The sequence below is a fragment of the Lathyrus oleraceus genome, chromosome 5, assembly GCF_024323335.1.
Source record: "Lathyrus oleraceus cultivar Zhongwan6 chromosome 5, CAAS_Psat_ZW6_1.0, whole genome shotgun sequence".
In the NCBI taxonomy this organism is placed as follows: Eukaryota; Viridiplantae; Streptophyta; class Magnoliopsida; order Fabales; family Fabaceae; genus Lathyrus; species Lathyrus oleraceus.
In genome coordinates this window covers 554,875,073-554,896,884 of record NC_066583.1, presented here as the reverse complement: position 1 = coordinate 554,896,884, position 21,812 = coordinate 554,875,073, and the positions used below count along the sequence as shown (strand labels likewise).

At 35.4% G+C, this 21,812-nt stretch overlaps 2 protein-coding genes across 2 annotated transcripts; both read left to right on the top strand.

The window, feature by feature from the left end:
- Window positions 1–16,770: 16,770 nt before the first annotated feature.
- LOC127086347 (RHOMBOID-like protein 1) lies at window positions 16,771–18,048 on the top strand. The gene is made up of 4 exons (XM_051027105.1): window positions 16,771–16,936; window positions 17,012–17,250; window positions 17,345–17,462; window positions 17,726–18,048. The coding sequence occupies exons 1-4, from the start codon at window positions 16,892–16,894 to the stop codon at window positions 17,852–17,854; spliced, it is 531 nt and encodes a 176-aa protein (XP_050883062.1). The 5' UTR covers window positions 16,771–16,891; the 3' UTR covers window positions 17,855–18,048.
- Window positions 18,049–19,593: 1,545 nt separating this feature from the next.
- LOC127082022 (uncharacterized) lies at window positions 19,594–20,310 on the top strand. The gene has a single exon (XM_051022243.1). It carries the CDS (start codon window positions 19,594–19,596, stop codon window positions 20,308–20,310), a length of 717 nt encoding a protein of 238 aa, XP_050878200.1.
- Window positions 20,311–21,812: the final 1,502 nt, after the last annotated feature.

Here is a 21,812-nt window from a genome sequence, read left to right as displayed (position 1 = left end):
ACTTATTAGGGAAGGCAAATAACTATTCCTACTTAGGAATTATACTAGTATAGTAGGGGATTGGACTTCTAAAAGCGGTCACAAATCCTATGTTATGTATGCATGTTCGTATGGATGCATATTTTGAATCAGCATATGTGTTTTATGCATGATGTGTTATTTTGGGTTGACGCCTCTTTTATGATATGTGTGAAAATGCGGGAACCAGGGTTTTGTAACATTCCGTCTCTCCGACCTTTTGAGACTCTGATATGTCCATGGAACGAGCCATCATTCTCTTGATATCTGGGAATGCGCCATATGATTTGAAAGGAAGAAACTTATATGTTTGTTAAGTTGTGACTGTTGATTGGGGATCCCGTGTCTTGCTTGGGATGTAGTGATGGAAGACTACGGTCCCTTCAATGTTTCGAAATCAAAGTAAAATACATTTTCATAAAGCTTTTTACTATATTTGATGTTTCAATGCATTATCCAAAAATAATTAACACTTTGTAATCAAGTATAAAAAATTTAAAAACAAAGAATAAGGCTCGAGATACAAAACTTTATTTATTGAGAATTTGACTTGTAAATGGGTGATATTACTTGAGGAACCAATTCCTGTAAGAGGAGATTACCAAAAGTAGTAAAAAAAATGGTAATAAACATATTATTTATGTTCCTACTGAACCTAACACATGCTACTATACATAGGGCTTCAAGGTCACAATACTTTGCTTCTGAAGATGATGATTGAAGCGATTACTTCCGTCTGAGTTCTTGTTGTAGTATAGGCTTATATGCTGAAAGAAGTTGTACTCAATTGTTATGGAGCAACCAAATTCTCAATGTGGTCAACAATGATGTTAATGGGGATGACAACTAGGATGTGCCAAACAACATGCTTGACATGTTATTGACTGAGTTTCCAAATCAGTGGAAGAATGAGCAATCAGACCTTGCTAATAACAAGATTGTTCAAACATGTCATTCTAAGACAAGTGCTTAAGCAAAAATCCCAAATATTGTTGGAAAGAAGAGAATTCACGGGGATGTCTCCTCTACTCACATGGATAAAGTAACATTCCATCCTGTAACATGTGGTCAAAAGTGGAAGTATAATCTTCAGAAAAGGATTGCAACTTAAAGAGAGTTAGGTAAAGAAACCATTGATTACCAAGAAAGCATGAACATTGCTGTGCTAATGAAGACTTTTACTGCTGATAGCCCTAGCTATGAAAATTTGGTCAAGGAGCTTAGAAGGGTGCATTATAGAGGAAAGTCTTTGAATCTTTCACATTCAACTTTAATTGACTGGACAGAAGCAAGGTTCTCTCTATTGGCAAGATTATATCCAAGGGAAAGGGGAACTTAGGAAGAAGAAACTGCACATAAGGATGCAAAAGATCTTTTTGAAGTTATGGAGCTTATTAGTAAGGATCATTTGTTGAAGACAATGTTGGAGCTTGGTATGCTAGGTTAATGTAGGAGACTGAGGATAAGGATGATGGTATTCCTCATAGGTTGTTAAGGATCAGTTACAAGTTGAATATTGGGAAATAAGTCTCAGAATTTACATCCTTCATATATGTATCAGTTGATGAATCTGAGCTATTTTATGTGAAGATGTGTTAGATATATTTTATCTCGACCCGATGTTGTTGTTTTCACTTTTTATTGCATAGGGTAGTATGATCTGACTACTGACTGTATGGGGCTAAGATGATTTTTGTTGGTGAATCTGGTGTGAGTGATTATACCTGGTGCATTGGGTACTAATTATTATGATTTTGTGTATGCACACATGTTGAAGCATCGAGCCCGACATCTGAACCTCAATTGTGTGTGTTGATTTGTGTGTTAGTAGTATCTGCTGTTGCTTATGACTTAACTACTAACTAGGTGTTCATGTATAATGGACATTGTGATTGCGTGACTGTCTGCTATGGATCATTGACTTTTGTGTGTAGCAATCTCGGTCTTCTATCTCTATGCTACTAATTAGTGTGGTTGCTTCTCTGATTGCTATTATGAATTCTAAAGCTTTCTATTTTGTTTGTAGTTTTTACCATATCTTTTCCAAATTGTCGTAAAAAGGAGGAGAAATGTGTGGATGTGATAAGATGTTCAACCACATATTGATGTGTAGCAATCATATGACTTATGTGATACTTCTACTGCTATTTTTCGCTCTATTGATTCTATTGGGTGCTATAATGTGCTACATGTGACACTTCATGAAGAACACATCTTGTAGTTTTCTTAGCCAAAATTTTCCAAAGGGGGAGATTGTAGGTCCTTTTGGTTGGCCTCATTAGGAAAAATAACATTTTACAAGATGTGTTTTAGGAAACATGTGGAATAAGACGTTCCAACATGTGTTCCGACATTTGAGGTTGTTTCTAAGAAGAATTAAATAGTTGTTTAGCTAAAGTGCTTGACATAACCAATTAATAAAGAGATTCCAAGATGCAACTAAAGTGCTTGACAGAACTAGTTAAATAATAGGCATAAAGTTTGGGTTCTGACTATCTTCAGATGTCCTTCATAAGAGTTGTGGTGTTGACTTCTTCAGCGGATCCAGAGGCTTTCTTTTGGGAAGAAGTTTGTGTTGATAATCCAAAATCAATTGGAAAATATTTGGATTTGTTTTATTCAAAGAAGATATGACTGGATGTACTCTCAAGGAAGATTTGGTATAAGACCTACTATACAAAGAAGACTTATATTAAGAAGAGCCATTTTGGACACTATGGTGCAATGTGTGGAACACGATGTTTAACCATATATGTTACAACATCTTGTCTCCATCAATAAGACATATGTTATTGTATGATGCAATATCTGACAATTATTGCAATTGTGGTTCAGTATTTCTCCACCAAAGATTCACTATTCCACAAAAGATCTCCAACTTATGGAGAAGAGTTAATTTGGATGTATTGTTGCAACATGTGGAACACGACGTTCCAGCATGTGCAGTGCAACATCTAGCCGTGATCAGCAGACCATGATGGATGTCGTTTTGGAGAGAAATTTTGGTTAAGATTTAATCAGATTCGTTTATGCAATATAGCATTATGTTTGTGTGATTTGTTTGAAAATTGTTGAATATCAAATCAATTTATATGGATATTTAAATTTAAATTATTAACAAATCATATCTTTTGTTGGAGATATTTATGGAGAAAATCAAATCCAATAATATTCTTCTATTATTCTGGGCAAAATCAAAGGAAAAAAACCCATAAGACATTGCTATTTAAGGAGACTCAAATCTGACTTTTGAGGTGTGCATGTTTTTAAGATACCTAGTGTTAGGGTTTATCATTTAAGTCTTTATTTGTGCACCACTCTAGTGCCTCCTTTCGTATCATAAGGCACCACTCTCCATGCTAAGGCCATAATCAGATTAGGGTTGAATATTTGTATACACCACTCTATGTTTTAGTAACTTAGCATAGTTGTTAGTTTGTTTTAGTTGAGTTGTATATTCAACAATCATTGGGTTAATGGTTAAGTTGATCAGTTGGGATTAGTGATTGAGTGAAAGTGAAAGGGGTTAGAATATTTAGGGGGGAGTCCTAAATAGAAAGTCACTAGGATTTGGGAGAGGCATAAAAATTCATAGGGGTTGAAGGTTTTTATAAGACTAATTTTTCTAATTTGAAGTAATGACTTTCCTTTCTTAGGTAGAGTAACTCCCAGACGTAGGTGTGGTTACATTGAACTGGGTTACCAATTTCTTGTATTCTTTACTGCATTTCTGCTTCATCATCTTGTATAAGTTAACTTTTCATATCTTGCTTGCAATTTTTTTTTTCTAGTTTAAAATATCCAGACATCGAGTCTGACATATGTCCATAAAAGTTGTAATATATCATAAACTAGTAGTTCTTGTTGTCTCAGGCATCTGGTCCAACATCTATCCCTTCTGAGAATAAATTTTTTATAGCCAAATTGATGACCTCATTAGGAGCCATGTAGAAAATAATGTTGAATAACTCACCTTTTTGTATTAATTTGTGTTGCATATTTGGTAGGAATAACGCTATTCTTACACCATTTCCAAAACCCAATACTCACACCAAGCAGTGTTCACCGTATTTACACGGTGAACAATGTTTTTTTATAAATAAAACAAATTATTTTTTAAATTTTATTTTTATAACACAAATATAAAGTTTTTCATTAACCAATTTTATTATTGCATTAACCATAAAAGTATAGTTTTTTTTAATCACAAAAGCTCAAACTATTAATCAAAAAGTGCCTTAAAGGCTTTTCTTACAAGAGTATTATGATTAGCAAGCTTAATACTATTTTTTTGGATAATACCTAATTGTGCTAATATGTGGGCCAACTAGTTATGGGCCCTTTGAATGTACCTAATCTCACCCAACTCAGACTCACTTAGGATTTTTTAATAAAATTAATTTGGCTCCCACTGTGAGTTTTATCACCCAACACAACGCCTCCTTCCCCTTCATCCCTCTCACTCTTTTAACAATCTCACCACTATTAATGAAGATCCTAATCTAATTCAACCTCATTATCCTCGCCATAATTATAACATGGATAATTGATTGAGCTTCTACTTCCATGGGGTTCGGATAACTGTTTTGATTCCAAGTGACTTCAGCTTTGGTCTCTCCTTTCTTTGTTTATATAATCACCCACATGTTCCAATCTCCATTGTCACACCCTCATTTTTACCCTAGCCTCCATATCATTCATTCATCATACATTCCTCATAACATTGATCCTCAAGCATGGTCATCTATTGATTTGAGTATAAGAGATGGGAATTAGGGTTTGCTATGGTTACTTTCCTAAGAGTGTTGCCAAGATCACTCAAGACATTTGTTTTTTACCTTGGTGGATTAGGGTTTTGCCTATTTTTGTTGCATCTTATTGTACATCTAACCATTGTGCATTCAATGTGGATGTTTGTTTTCAAAATGCTCAGATATGTAGTTGTGTTCCCCATCAATTACAAGTAAGAATTCAAGGATCATTGTGCTTGAATTAAAGTGTATAATCAATGCTTTGACATGAAGAGTTTACTTTGGTCAAAGAAAAGTCAAAGGAGATTGCAAAGTGTGCATCATTGCTTAGGTGAAAAGAAATTGGAAAAGTTATCCATTCATAGTCAAAGATCTCATTTCAAGTTTGCTTCATTTATTTTCAAATGTATTTTTGTCAAGAATTGAAGGTGATATAAAAGGTATTTCAAGAATAATTTGAAGTTAAGTACTTAAGGCATGGTTTAGAGATCATTGTGATAAATTCAAGCTAGCCATCATGCTATCACTTACAAAGCCATACATTTTGGTCCAACATTGAAATGGTCATTCATCAAGCAAGGGGAAAATTAAGGCCATATAATATAAACATGTTTTGATTAAATATGCATCATGCAAATTCAAGTGATTGTCCAAACTTCCATGGCAAGGCATGTCCAATTATGGCAACATCATCACCATGAACCAAACTCGAACAAGCCATGGAAATAAACAAATGAAAGCATCACATCAAGTAATCCAAAATAAGCAAGCATAAGCAATCAAGGCCTATGTAAAAAGCAACAAAATGGCAATCAAATACAGGCCCAATCAAGCCAAACCAAATGCACAATGTAGCAAGGTACAAATGACAGCCAAAAAATGAAAAACTTGGGTATATGAGCAATTGGAAAATCTAGTGAGTTTCTAGAACAGTTAGGGACCACACATGATTGGAAAGATATTCCCTTATGTACTGCACGAAATGAGAGGTGGATTGAGCACTGAAATTCACAAGTGTTAGCTCATCAGTCTTAGCAAACAAGTCACTTTTTTTCATTTTTTGGATTCACACAATTCTCACTCAATTTGGTACGTATTAAGAACCCTCACTTCCTATATAAATAAAGCATGCTTCTCCCTCAGTGATTTAAGATGAACAACCATAAAAACCCTGATAAATTCCCTCCAAAAAACACTTCAAACTAGAGCATACGGGTAGAACATTTGAGTCATCCTCAAAGCACCTTGAACATTCAAATATCTTCCCCGAGCACCACTGAAGCTAAGGGGATAAAGAACCATCACTGAAACAACAATACTGGAGCTCTTCAACTTCGTCGGAACCTTCATTTGAACAACTTTCCAGCAAGGTAGAAATCACCATCATTTCAATTCAAACTAGTTACTAGTCTACTCAGCTTGGTGCACAGATTATTAACCCTATTATTTGATCTTCTATTGTTACATATTCGTAATTTAATTTTTGAATTAGGTTTTTATGTTCATCTAATTTTGACTTGAAATCTCCATATTCAGGGCCAATCGATGGCTCTTGAGTGTGGAGCCTACAACAATGACCAAGGAGGAAGTGGGACTCGTGGTTAAATTCCCTTGAATCCTTGAGTTGCAGAGTTTGAGATTTCACATGGACGGAGATTGAAGACGATGTTCTTCACAAGCTCTCCGTCTATTTTCTGTTTCATTTTAAATTCACCAATAAAAATATTCCACTTGTTTTATCGTGATTGGCTCGTTCAAATGATGTGGCTGCTAGACTTAATGAGGCCACGTTGACTTTAATGCACATGTTCCTCTTGATCTGGGCCTTCCATGTTAATTACTTTTTTAAGTAATAAAATCTTATGGTTGTGGGAAGTCTCGTAGGCAGCATGTGTGGTCCATTAGATTAGATCCAATGGATCTGATCAATTAAGCGCCTATCCCTTGATCCCCTGGTCAACTTTGACTCAACTTTGGGCCTCGGTGCCTTGGGCTTTTGTTTCTACTTGTTGGACCCCCTAATTCCATTTTGCACCCCTATTTTATTTTTAATTTTAATTTTATTTTGTTTTTTTATTTTATTTTCAATGGTTTTTATTTCTGATTTTTATTTTCTTTTTTATATTAAATTTTGACTTTATTTGAAATCAATTTTAATTTTTCAAAATAGTATTTGATATTATTTTTGCAAGTTTATTTGATTTTGTTTTATATTTTAATTGATTTTAATTTTTCAATTTAATTTCATGTTATTTTTGCAAATTAATTTTGATTTTCATGAAAATGGGCCAGAAAAGGGGGTGGAGAAATCAAATGAGACACGGCCTGGTCCGCAAACAAAACAGAAAAATAAAAAATGAAATAAAATGGACATGTCACGCTAAAAGGCAAGGAAGGAAGTGTGCCATGCATGTGAAAAAGTCATGTTGTAAACAAATGACAAAACAATGCACAAAATCAATGATACTCATGATATTGGGAATTAGGGATCAACAATGTTAAAGCCATCATATCTTCATGGTTTCTTGGTCAAATGAAACAAACTAGGGCTTTTTGGAAAGAGGGAAGGGAGATGAACAAGTTTAATGTTGGAGGAAAATTGAAACAAGGCTTTGAGGTCCATCAAAAATGACCACGAAAAGAACAGCTTGAAACTCCATGCATTCATGCAAATTAAAGATCATTTGGCAATTTTGAGGTCCTAACTTGACAGCTCAATAACTAGTTCATTAAGCCACTAAATGAGAAACTTTTTGAAGCAAAAATAGAGAGGGGAATGTGATCTACAACTTTCATGTTGAATTCAAATTAAAATGAAACTTGCATCTAGGTGAAAAATGGTCGTGAAGAGGGTTGCATGTAACTGACCAAACACTTAGCAAATTACCAACTTAAGATCATGACTTTAGAAGATGATATCTTGAGTTGTAGCCAACCAAATGAGGCGTTCTTGGAACCATTGAAAATAGAAAACTTAGTACTACAATTTTCATGTTGAAAATATTTTGAAATGAAGCTTGAGTCTGGGTGAAACATGGCCATGAAGTTGATTGAAATTATTTGTAAACTTGCCCAAAATAGTAACCTTCCTTTGAAACCCTAATTTCCAATTTTGGTAACTTTTCATAATTCTTGATTTTTGATGAAAATCTTGACTTTTCTTGATCAAATTTCAACCATAGACTATATTTGACTTGTGGAACACAATTTTGACCAAAAAATAAAGAGTTGACTTTTTAATCTGCTCAGTTGACTTTTTCCCAAATTGAATCAAACCATTGATCATCTGAGCAATTGAACTTCTTCTGAATATAATTGATGGCCAATCTTCTCAATATAGAAACTTAGGGACACATAGAATACCATGGAATCAAGTGTTTCTCAAAAAATCAGAAATAAATTGATTTTATTACAAACCCTAATTTCAGTCCAAAAAATAGGAGATGGGTTCATATCTTCAAAACCTTGATTCCCTTAGGGAAAATGGAGAAACTTGTGAGAAAAGATGTCTTATATAATGAAAATATGAATATGAATAAAAAATTGGCACATGGGTATGCCACACACTGAGATAATCAACATTCCTAGCTCAAGGACCAAAAGATAGGAGAGTGTGATCAACTTCCATTCTCTTGCAATTCTCAATCAGTTGATGAACTAATGGACCATTTGAGATGTATTAGGGATTAATAAAACCCTTGTATCTTGAGTGGTCATGAAGTTGAGGATATCCTACCCTCCTTGCACTGATAGTCACCTCTTTGTTCTAAAGCTTGAAGAAGGTCATAAGAGAAGATGCCTTGATCCCAAAACCATAGAAACAATGATATGCATGCATGTATATGATGATAAAACATAAGCCAATTAGTGTTAAAAAGAAGAGGGTAAGTTTTGGGGTACAACAGAATCCTTTAAGGAGTATGCTCAAAGATGGAGGGAACTAGCTTCTTGCGTGCAACCTCCACTCTTAGAAAATGAGTTAGTCGACATGTTCATGGGAACACTGCAAGGCCCCTACTATAAGAAGATGATCGATTCAGTGTCTACCAGATTTGCTGACCTGGTAATAATAAGGGAAAGGATCGAGAATGGCTTGAAGAGTGGTAAGATTGGAAAATAATCCTCCAATCAAAGCAGTAACAAGAGGTACTCCAGTAATAGTAATCCAAAGAAAGGTGAAACCAATGATGTTGCAATAGAGGGGAATTCTCGAGTATCCTACAATCCTTACATAGTTGGGCTACTCCCTAATCAACATCCATAATAGGCATACTCTAGGCCTTAAGCATAATAGGCTAGGGCATCTTCTAAAAAAAACCAAATGGGTATCCCGAAGGGATCAACAGAGGCTGTGGAAAGAATTCGACCCCATACCCACGATATATACTCAGGTCTTGCCTTACCTAATTCAAAGAGGATTGGTATATATTAAACCGTTAGGACCTCCACCAACACCTCCTGCTTGTGTCTACGATGCTAACACCAGATGTAACTTTCATGCTGGTTCATCGGTGCATACTACTGAGAAGTGTATGGAACTCAAGTTCAAAGTTCAAGATTTGATGGATCATAAGATCATTTCTTTCACTCCTAAGGGTCCAAATGTGAAGGGTAATCCATTGTCAGGGCATAGTGGTCCAACCATCAATGTTATTGAGGGATTAGAATCCAACACCTTAATCCGAGTGATAGATCAAGTAAAGACCCCTATATCAAATATACAGGAGAAATTGTTTGGTTACAAGGCGTTTGAAGAGTTGCATGCTAACTGTAAAATGTTCCTGATCAATCCAGACACATGTGGGAGGATGAAGGAGTGCCTTCAACAAATGATGAATGAGGGTTTGGTCCAAATTGGATACATGAGGAAGTTAGAAGATGTCTCAACTATAGAATATCATGGGCACACGCCTTTTGAGATCCCTTACTTCCATACCCTAATTTTACCCCTAATATTCCATTTATCATATCATTTGCATTTCAAGCAAGATCACAAGCATGATATCCTCCTGGCCTTCACCTCTGGGGGTTTCCCTCTGAGGGAGATTATCAAGCACCATTTGTGTTTTCTTTTACCTTTTTTCTTGCTTGCATTCTAACTTTTCTAAACTTATTCAAAATACAAAAATATGTGTTGTTTCCTTTTTCTTATTGTATAAGGTAAGGACTTGCAATCAAAGGATCAAGCTTGGTTTCTAAATTAGGGTTTTGATTTCCAAGGTCAATGTTTGGTCAACAAGAGGGCCACAAGAGCTTATATTTCAAGACATGACCTATAATCTTAGGTCACATTCATGTCAGTCTTCATTCAACATAATTTGATCAAGATAAGTTCAAATTTAGTGCATGTTAAGTTTGGTTCATGTGTTTACTTCCATGCCATCTCTATCCAATTTTCAAGCAACCATTAAGAATCTTCAAAGGGAAATCAAGTTTCCTTCATTTTGGTATTCAAGTTTCCTTCATTTTGGTATTCAGGTGTTCATCATTGGGACTTTGGTTGAAAGAAACCCCAAGTTGGCACATGTTTGGTTGACCTAAAATCAAGTATGGCATGTCACTTGCTCCAAACACCATAACTCTCTCATTTCTCAACAAATTTGGAATCTACTCCGAGCCAAATGTCACATTTGAACTCCTCTACAACTTTGCTTCAAGGTTCAAACATAAATTTTGTCTCTAAGTCTATCAAGTTTTGAATATTGGCCAAGATGCCCATGTGTGCACAATAGTAGGTCCAAGACCTGGTCTCCTAATGCCTGTCCTAGAATTTCAAGTCAAGTCCCCAACTTTGCATCCATGCCATTTTCAACTCAAGCAATCTTTTGATGTGATTCTTTTTGCATATGATTATTCACCATGAGGAGATCATTTGGTACGAAGAACATATCAAAATGCACGAGTAATCTCATTTGGCCTAAGCTACAACATGGTACAATGAGCTATGTTCTTGCGTAAGTTTCAGGTCAAGAATTTCATGCCACTCTCATTTTGGGACCACTTGTACATGTGCAACCTCTTTGACAAAGCAAAACACATCAGAACAAACACAAAACAACTAGTTTCAAGTTCCAATTCACGCATTTCATGTCTAATTCCACACACTTTGCAAATCATCAAAAGTCTGACCTAATTCACATGAATTGACCTCCATTTTGCACGTACCATGATCTCATCTCATTTCCTATAAATAGAGTAAGCTTTTTCCTTCATTTTCTAGGTTTGATAATCAAAGAAACTCTGAAACCATTTGAACTTGATACCCTAAAAAACCAATTAACCATTTCTTCAATTAAAGCTCTTTGAGCTTCAAATATTCACCCAGAATCATTCATCGGCACCTTCTGAAGCTAACTGAAGCATTGCCTTGACTTGAAACTCCTTGGACCAAGACTTCTAAATCCACCATTGTTGATCTCTGAGGCTTCAACGGGAAAGGTAAATACGAGTTACATTTTTGAGAAAACAAGTTACCAGTGTGTTCTTCGTAATTCCCTGATCAAAAGCCCCCAACTACCTTTAATTTATTCTTCATATTCATCATTTAATTTTACTTTGAAGAACTAGGGTTCTTCGTGTTCTTGAGAAAACTCTCTTTGCTCAGAGCCAGTCAATGGCTCTGAAGCAAAGAGACATGAACAATGATCTGTTGCGAAGCTAACTCCATGCTTGGGTGTTGCTAAAAATATGAGTTTATGATTTGCATAAATTGAGCAAAGGTTGAAGTTGAAGTCTGGTTCGTACGCCTTGGTGCCAAACATTTGAATCCATCCAATCACATCCTTCCACGCGTTTTTTTAAAATTTTAGTAGCCATTGGCACCCTTATTTCTTTTTCTTTTATTTTCTTTTATTTCTTGTCTTTTCAATTAAATTTTCACTCATTTTTAATCCATTTTGCTCCAAATATTTTGTACAAAGTTTCTAAATATATTTTGCATCACATACTTTTTTTACATTTATTAATATTTTGTTTCATTTTTCTTTTTAATTGGCATTTTGAAATTTATTTTTTGATCATTTTCAAACATTTTGAGATCTAATTACTTGTATTTTTCTTTACTTTCTCTATTTTTTCAACCATTTATTTTATGTTTTGGTGCTTGATTTGAATTTTCTCTTTAATTTCTTTTTTTAGTCAATTTCGAAATCTTTTTTTGATTAATTTTGTACAAATTGATGTTTGAGCTTGAGTTGTTGATTTGGTTTATCAATGCTTGTACATTTCAAGTCATCCATATATGGACTTCTAGGTTAATTCAATCTTCTCTAATTCAATATGTTGATAGATGATCATTTGATCATATTTTTGGCACTTTGAGTTAGTGATAGATCATCTCTGAACTGTGTCATATGTTTGGGTCCCTTGACTTGTTTCATAGTGGATCATAAGTCAAACACTTGAGCTTGCTTTCACCTTACCTCTTGTTCTTTTATTTCCTCTTTGAGTTTTGAAACAATTGTACTTCATGCCTTGAAAGTTTAACTTTGTATCAATACTCTAATATGATTTCCACATATATTGCTTGCCTCAAGATCTAACATCTAACATCTAACACCTAACTTTACCTTTATGCTCTTTACATTTATATCATCTACATTCATGTTATTTATATTCTTTCCCTTTCACTTTATGTTTCTTTTTATCTTCTTATTGCAAAAGAACAAAAACATGATAAAAAATGGATAAGACCCTGAAAGCTTTAATCTAATATTGTGGAATTTGTGTTACTATCCCTTGCTTGAGTAGTATTTTGGACTTTGGACCTTAAGGCTTAGTGCTTTCCCTTGCTTGGAGTATGTTTGATACTTTGAGAGTCATATGAGACCTTGTGATCCCTCTGGACCCTTTGATCTTCAATTTAAAACTTGGATGTTTCCTTGTGGCTTTGTGACCTCATTCATCTGATCATGTGCTTATTCATCTTGTGGCTTAATCCAAAGGGAAATGAATGCTTATTTTAACCAATGTCAAATGCTTGCTCCACCTTGTGGTTAGTACACTTGCACACACAAAGGCTTTCTCTTGGGCTACCTTACAATGAGATCTTTTATTTCATTCCATTTACTTTATGCTTTAGGATAGTCTCTTCTTCTCCTTCCCACTTCTTCAATTTTCAAAACTTCTCCCTATTTCAAAAACTTCTTGTTTCCAAACTTCACACATTTTCTTAATAAACATTGACTTTGTCAAGTGATCTAGAAAATCTTTTTCTCAATAAATGCTAAAACACTTAAGCATACTTAAACTTTTTTTCAAACTTCTAAAAAAGACAAACCTCATCAAACTTCTTTTTGTGCCTTTGTGCATTTTTTTATTTTAAGAGCCTTTTTTATCAAAGATTGGATATTAGTCTATTCTTGTAGGGATGTAAACCACTATACTTCTACAATATGTTGAGAAATTATTGACATATTCCACTTGAATGTTGAGACGTGCTTGTGAGAAAGTCCAAGTAAAAGTTCTCCATATCAAGATGATGCAAATTCTCATTTCCTCATACTTATGCGTAGTAAGCTGAGTTTTCCACTCGAATACGAAAAAATGCCTTTTCAAATTAAAAACAATCAATAAACAACCTAGCTTTTTCATAAACACAAATTTGCAAGTGGTTCCTATGGAGTACCATAGATGTGAGGGGTGCTAATACCTTCCCCTTGCATAACCAACCCCCATATACATATTTCTCTTTTGTTTTACCTTTTTTTGGGTTTTGTTTGACCTTTTTCCCATTCCCTTTGGAAACAATAAAGTTCGGTGAAAATCTTGCTTTTTCTGAGTTAAGTTAATGAATAACTTAATCTCAAAATTTTCCTACCATGACAGCTGGCGTTTCTGTTGGGGAGTAGTCTCTAAGTGGGTTAAGCCTAGCTTGTTTATCTGTGTTTATGTTATTTCTTTTTATTTTCTATTTTCTTTTGGGTGCTTTGTGATCTCTGTTTGGTGAGATAAGTCCCCTACCCAGACTTCAGTGTACTTAAGCTAGGATGGTGGTATAGTCATATTGACCTTATTGACCTTAGCCTTTTTAGGTTGGCATGAGAACCCTGCTCAGATGAGACCCCTTTGGAGGTACTAATGTCTTGTGAGTAGACGTAATGGCGTTATTATTTTCGACCTGGGAGTCCAAGATTTTGAGAGACCTTAGAACATTTTAACCCCTCTTGACCTTTTAGGATGTAGTATGGTGATCTTCCCAACGTAGTCCTAATCTGGTTGATACACGATACTACACTCAAACGATGTTCTCTTGAGAATATTATTGGTCTACGAGCAAGTCATTAAACCGATAATATCCAAAAGATGGATTTATGACTATGGGAAATTTTTTAGAACATGGTTATTGTTTAAGACATTCAAAGCTATAGAACATACCATGTGGGATGGTTGTCATCATGTCCACCTGACCCCATGCTCATGATGATTAAACCTTTAAACCCCTAATATTTGTAATTGTGGCATAATCATGCATTAATGCATTCATAAACATCTATTTTTCACTTGGTTTTCAAGGAACTTAGAAACTTTATTTGCAAACATCGTAGGTAATTTGAATATAGAATCTGGAAGGAGAAACACTCATCAGTTCCATTTCAAATATCCTTAGTTGACATAATTAAGGAAGTTAGGATCTTTGGTGGCTTGTCCTTCTAATTTCAAAGACCGATATAGAAGACTTCTGACTGTATTTGATAATGATGTAGAAGACTGAGTTCTGAACACCTTATTCCTGTTCTATATTTCAACATATAGGTCTTTCACTTTCCCTGATTATCAGCTTCACATACTTTGGAGGATTATTCCTACTACATAGCCTTGCCTGTATCATATCAGATATCATTAAGTGGTTTAGAGAATATTCCTAAGTCTCATGTCATTGGAGGGGATGTGCATTTGAGAAAAGGGGAGACTGATTCTAATCATGTGACTGAAGGTGGTATTCTTGGTCTACTTGCTAAGTTCTTGATAGAAAAGGATGCTAAATTTGCTAGTGTTGGGAGTATGGTTGCTTTCAAAGTTGTTCTTGCTTTGCTTATCTATGATTTAATTTTGTTCCCTAATATTGAAAACTTTGTGGACATTAATTCTATTCGTATCTTTCTGATTCGGAATCCAGTTCCTACTTTTCTCGCAGATACCTACCATTCTATCCATCACAGAACAGAGAAGAATGGAGTAACTTTTATGTGTTGTGTACCTTTATTGTACAAGTTGTTTATTTTGCATTTTCCGCAATCCAACTTATTCAAGGATAACAAGGAGTGTTTGAGGTGGTCTCAAAGGAATATGTCTCTCACCAATGTATATGTAACTTGGTATTCTAGAGTTTATGATGACGTGAAGATTATTGACAGTTGTGGTAAGTTTCCCAATGTACCTCTTCTTGGTACAAAATGAGGTATCAACTACAATCTGATTTTCACTCGACGTCAGCTTGGGTATGCTATGAAGGATAAATCAAGCAATATTATTTTGGAAGGGTTCTTCATTCTAGAAAGTGTTGGAAGCAAGGGATTAAAGGAGGGGATAGTATGTGCCTGACATAAGGTTCACCGAAAAGGAAAGGATGAAGTAGGAAGCAAAGATTGTGTTGCCTTGGAGCATTACACTCAATGGGTGCAAGAAAGAGCTGCTAAGGTCAAGATGCCATGTCCTCCTGAAGAACATAGGCTCCTTAAATTCATAGGACATGTTCCATTTGAAGATCTGAAAGGACTCCAAGTTGCATTAGCTCAGATGAAGCAAGACAGAGATGCTTGGGAATGCACGTTTCGTGTTTCAAATGAGGAGAGGTAATCTGCTTCACCAGAAGGATGACTTGATTGAACTTCATGGAAAGAAAATGAAGAGGGATCAAAAGGCTAGGTTTGTTTCCTGGAAAAGTGTTATTAACAAGATCTTGAAAGAAAAGGTTGACATGAAGATGGCTTTTGAAGCTCAGATTAGGAAATTAAAGAGGCAGTTGCAGCATGAAGGAGGATCTTCTTCATTTGGTATCCCTCAGATCTTAGGCTTTAGTTTATGTATTTTATTTAGGATTGCTTTGTAATCATGTACTAAAATTGTAATCCTTCTAGATGTTTAATGAAATGAAATTTTGAGCTTTTCCATTAACGAGTTATTACTTATGATATTTGAAATTTGGTTTTATTTCCTTAGTTCCTTGAAAAATTCATTTACACGTTGCATTTCAAGCATCATTTGTATCATTTAGTCTTGCTTTCTTCAAGTGTTTGTCAGAGTCCACTACGCCAAAAATTGGAATAGACAGCGCACCTTAGAGGGCGCTTTATTACAAAAGCGCACTCTAAAGTGAAGCGAAAAAATAAGGAGCGAACAACTGGAATAGACAGCGCACTTTAGAGGACGCTTTTATAATAAAGCGCCCTCTAAGGTGAAGCGAAAAAATAAGGAGGAGATAGAGGGACAATAATACAGGGCGCTTTTTAGAAAGCGCCCTCTAAGGTTACCCTTAGAGGGCGCTTTTAAAAAAGCGCTCTATAAGTCCATGTGCATTTCCAGTTTATAAAGCGCTTTTGGAAAGCCTTAGAGAGCGCTTTCATAAGCGCCCTCTTAGGCCCCCTTTAGAGGGCGCTTTTTTTCCACAAGCGCCCTCTAAGGTCCCCTTTAGTAAACATTAAAATTATAACATACTGCGCGTTTTGTTATTTCACTCTCTGTTATTTTCGTTCTTTTTCACGTTAGGGTTCTCAGTGCTACGATTTTCGCTACTTCTAAGGCATTCTCCTTCTACCTCTGTTAGATCTACGATGTTTCCTCCTTCTATTAATTCGTTGTTAGCTGTTCGATTTTGACACCATAGGTATTTTTCTAATCTTCATATTACTTGGTTTCTCTTCTGACGTTCGCTATTGTTCATTTTCTAATCTTCAAATTCCTCTTGAGAAGAAATTTGGTTTTAGTAAGGTTCTGGTTATTGGCGTCTGGTTTCTTCTATGTGCCAATTTTGAATATGATAACTGTTTTACTTGCTTTTTTTAGTTCGAATTGGATTGGTGTATGTGATATCGGGTTTGGGAGGAAATTTGCTATGTGTTTTATTCCTCCATTCAATCATCTACGTTGGTGCATCTGGTGCAATATTCGGCTTACTAGGAGTGATGCTATCAGAGCTTTTAACAAATTGGAAAATGCATACTCATAAGGTAAATAAATAGGTTTATAAGTTATTAAGCTCAATGATGGTGTCTAATAGATATATTTTTGTTATTGTTTTGCAGTTTGATGAGATGTTGATTCTTGTTGTGATCATTGTTTTGGACTTAGCTCTTGGAACTTTTCCATTTGGAAGTAATTTTAGTAACATTGGAGGGTTTACATCAGGATTTCTTCTTGGATTTGTCATTTTGACTCGCCGTCAGCATCATTGGCTTAATCTAAACAAGTCTAATACTTCCCAGAAGCAAGAATCTTATCAATATGCGCTTCGGATTATCTCTTTTGTGCTACTTAGTGTTGGGTAGTGTCTCTCTCCTTTTTGTTGTTGTTGTTGCTGTTAGGTGAATTACATTGTTATGTACTAGTGTCTCCAATGTGAAAGTGGTTGTTTACAGATTGGTCGGCGGCGGCGTCTTGTTCTTTAAAGGGGTGGACTTGAATGATTACTGCTCTTGGTGCCATTATATAACCTGTGCCCCTCCGAGCTGTAAACCAGGCTACATTTCTTGTGAGGTGAGTGATGCTGCTATGCTACTTCCTTATGTATTTGCTTGATCTATGCAGCTTCTATGAAGCACCGGCATAAAAGTGATTACAACTGATATAACTAATCTTTAGTTCTGTTGACACATATTAAAAGAACCAGTTTCGATTCTGCATATATGGTTAATTTATTTGCCAAACAAATTTTCTTATGATGATTTAATGCTTGAAAAGTTCAACAATGAAACTTGAAATGTTACTGATGCTAACATTTTTGTGATGTAATGCTGCAGGATTACCAGATCGGAAACAAACTTAACGTGACATGTTTGAACAATGGAAGAAGTGGCGTTTTTTCTCTGTCAAACCGTAACCCTGACGAGCAGGCTGAAGAACTATGTTATCGCCTTTGCGGTAAATAACCAGACACAGAAATACAACATCTCTTAGGGAGATTTCATTCAATAAACTTATGTATATGATTTGTTCTTACTGCTGCTGCTGACAATAAGAATGAGTCACTGTGGTTGTTGCCATAGTTGTTATCTCGTTATATATATTTCTCCTTGCTATGAAATTACTGCAGGATGTATATTTATAAGTTTGTCTGAAGGAATATTATATCAAATGATTCATATATTAGAAATGATCATAATGAGGGTATTTGGATCAATCCAACCGTCCGTGTTGTTAAGAGACATGTAGAACATATTCCAACCAAGAAAAGAAAGAGAACTTAGTGAAAAAGATACATGTCAAATGATTTTAATTGTTTTCTTTATTACAGGTAAAATGGCTTTTATTACAGCAAATTGAGTCAGTTGCATAAAAAAAAAGGTATAAACACAATTATATGATATTTATGCATAGAAAATGTTAATTCTTGATCTTATACTTCACCTAACTAATTTTATGATATTTTAGGTTCATGCTATTGATATTGAACAAAAAGAGGTTGTTGCTAAGAAGACTGCGGCTAGCAAAAAAAACATACATCTCAGAGATGCTTTTGCTACTTAGTTTTATTTCTTTTTAAGTTATGAATTGGTTGTATATTTAGAATCTTTAGAAGTTAAACGATTATATATCAGTGGATTGTTGTATATGTATGAATTGTTGTATATAAGGCTTGTTGAATGCAATGTGTGAAAAAGAGCTTCAAATTATACAGTTTTAGGTGTACTGCTTCAATATACAGGTTGTCTAAAATAAAAAAAAAAATATAGCGCTTTTTAAAAAAAAAAATTTAAATAACCACCCACTTTAGAGGGCGCTTTCCAAAATAAGCGCCCTCTAAACCCTTTAAATTTCCACTTTAGAGGGCGCTTTCCAGTAAAAGCGCCCTCTAAACCCTTAAAAGTTTCCACTTTAGAGGGCGCTTTCCAGTAAAAGCGCCCTCTAAACCCTTAAAAGTTTCCACTTTAGAGGGCGCTTTCTTTAAAAAGCGCCCTCTAAAGTGGCCCTTAAAGGGCTTAAAGAGCCACTTTAGAGAGCGCTTTCACCAGGAAAAAAAGCGATGTCTTTACCTATGCCAGCGCCAGATTAGAGGGCGCTTTAAAGCGCTGTTATAGGCAAAAAAAAAGCGCCCTCTTTTCCCTTATTTGGCGTAGTGGCCTCATTCATTTTCCTTCATCTTCGTAGAAAATAAGCTGGCACATCGGTACAATACTCATGCCAACTCAAGATAAAAGATGGAGACAATCGAGAAAGAATTAAGAGAACTTAGCAAAGGATGTGAATTCATTGAACACAAGGATGGACAAAATGTACGCTCTGTTGGAATTTTTGGAGCAATTCAGAATTAGCCTCCACCTCCGGCTTAGCCTCAAGTGACTGTTATCTATGAGATTGCAACAAATCATGTTGTATTTGTTGTACCTACTGGACCTCCGCGTCTGAATCAGATGCCCGCTAGTTATCCTTGGGGAGTGCCTCCCAATTATCTGCTAGAGAATTGTAATCCTGCTACTGAAACTCCTTTGGTGAATCAGGTTCCTCCAGTTCAACCTATAATGGTCATCACTCTTCCAGTTGTGCATGTTGCGGCACAAGTAGAGGATCATATATATCACACTGCTCCCAGTGAGAATCCAGATGTTTATGAGAGAATGGATGAATTCCAGGATCAATTTCATGAATTGCAGAAAGACTTGAAAGCTATATGAAGGGTAAAAACCTGTTTGGTAAGAAAGCTTATGATTTGTGCTTCGTACCTAATGTCAAGATCCCTGTCAAATTGAAGGTTCTTAACTTTGAAAAGTACAAGGGTAATTCTTGTCCTCAGAGTCACTTGACAATGTATTGTCGGAAGATGGATACTCACATTGATGATGACAAGTTGTTAATCCATTATTTTCAAGATAATTTGACAGGTGTAACTTTGAAGTGGTATATGGGGCTGGACAATGCTTATATCAGTTATTTCAATGACCTTGTAAATGCATTTATGCGTCAGTACAAGTATAATTTGGACATGGCTCCTGATCGTGACCAACTTTGTGCCATGTCGCAGAAGGATAATGAATCATTCAAAGAGTACGCTCATAGATGGTATAAAGTTGTTGCTAAGATTAACCCTTCAGTGGAGGAGAAGGAGATGATAAAGATGTTTCTCAAGACTTTGAGTTCTTTGTATCATGAGAGGATGGTTGCTAGCGCTCCAAATTATTTTACTGAAATGGTTGGTATATTAGTCAGATTGGAAGAAGGCGTCAGAGAGGGTCGTTTGAAAAAACAAGCAAGTTCTCCAAGTGGAACAAAGAAGTATGGTAACAGTTTCCAGAAGAAGAAAGAAGGAGATACTAATGCTATTTCTCATGGAGGAAGGCAAAGAAGACCCAGAAATGGAAGTGATCTTCATAATCAATCTCAACAATAGTATTATCAACAACCTCATATTATCGCAAGAACTACGGTGGAATTTCTATTTCTTAGTCTTCTTTGGCTAATGTTTTGATGGAAATACTTGGTATTTCTATTGCCCTCCGTAAGCTAGAAACTTTTTGCCCTTTGACTCCAGAAATTTTCCTATTTTTTAAGAGATTCATGAAAAACACTAAACTCAAGTAGCAACATGTTATGATCAGAAGCATAATTAATAAGGTGTCTATTAGAGTGGTTAGAGTAATAATTTAGCCAATTATCTTAAACAAGAACTCTATCAAGTCTAGCCTGAATAAGTTTATTGTCCTTTTTATTGCTAGACGATGTGAAAATACTACCTATATACCTTATATCATTCATATTACAGTAATAAATAGTGTTATCAAACAAATTTGCCAAGTTGTTATTAATATGACTTCCTCCTTGCTTCTCATTAGGAGATTTAATCAGGTTAAAGTCACCATACACTATCCAATCCTCCAAGCTATTAGTATTATGGAAGGAAGAGATAATAATGGTGCAAGTTAAGTGTTTGTTAGCATGGGACGGGAACACATAAACACCTATAAGCCTACAAGAATTACAAGTGAAAACATAATCATAGTAACAATCACTGTATTTGTTATTAGAGTCATTAATAGTTAAATTTACAACAGGAGTCCCCATAAGAATAAGGCTTCCTGCTTTGCCCCTGTCGCAGGTGGAAACATCCATAATATGGTGATTATTCAAACTATTATTAAAATTGAAAGATATTTTTTAAACATGGTACTGCCCATCTTAGCTTCCGAGTGTAAAATGGTGTCTGAATTATGCATCTTAATAAACAACTTCAACGCTCTAAATGTTCGAGGGTTTCCCAACCCTCGACAGTTCCACGATAGAATCTTCATATTTCTCGGTTGGCCCTAGTTGAGAGTCTTAAGGTTTCTTCATTGTTCTTGGTAGTGCTTTCCTCCATCTGTTTCATTTTTCCATCATGGGTAATGATACCATCAAGGTTGTCATTGTTGTAATCCATGTTAGGGGTCCTAAGCTGATCTTCTTTGAATTTCTCCCTATTTGTGTAGTTGATGAATCTCGTCGATAGTTTCGGTTTTTATTTCATTGAGAGTTTTACTACCTTCTTTAGAAGAGCAGTAGGAATATGACTATAGACTCGACAGTTAGGAAACAACATGGGGTTTCTGTTGTATTTCTTCTTTCAAATTACTCCATAATTTTTCTGTCGTATTCAGGTTATCTAAGCCATGGTCCAAACGAGTTTTTAGCATTGGGGTCTGTACTATTTTGATAGGTTCGCATGCAATACTCTTCATTGTGTCTGATTATTCCACATTTAAAACATAAGTTTGGCAATTTCTCATATCGAATGTCAATCCAAGGAGTACCATCTTTAACACTCTAAATGTGCATGCTTGGCTTTAGGGCTTTAAAGATATCCAGCAGAATCTTAACCTTAACAACGGTGGTCTTTTAAGGATACATAAACATTTC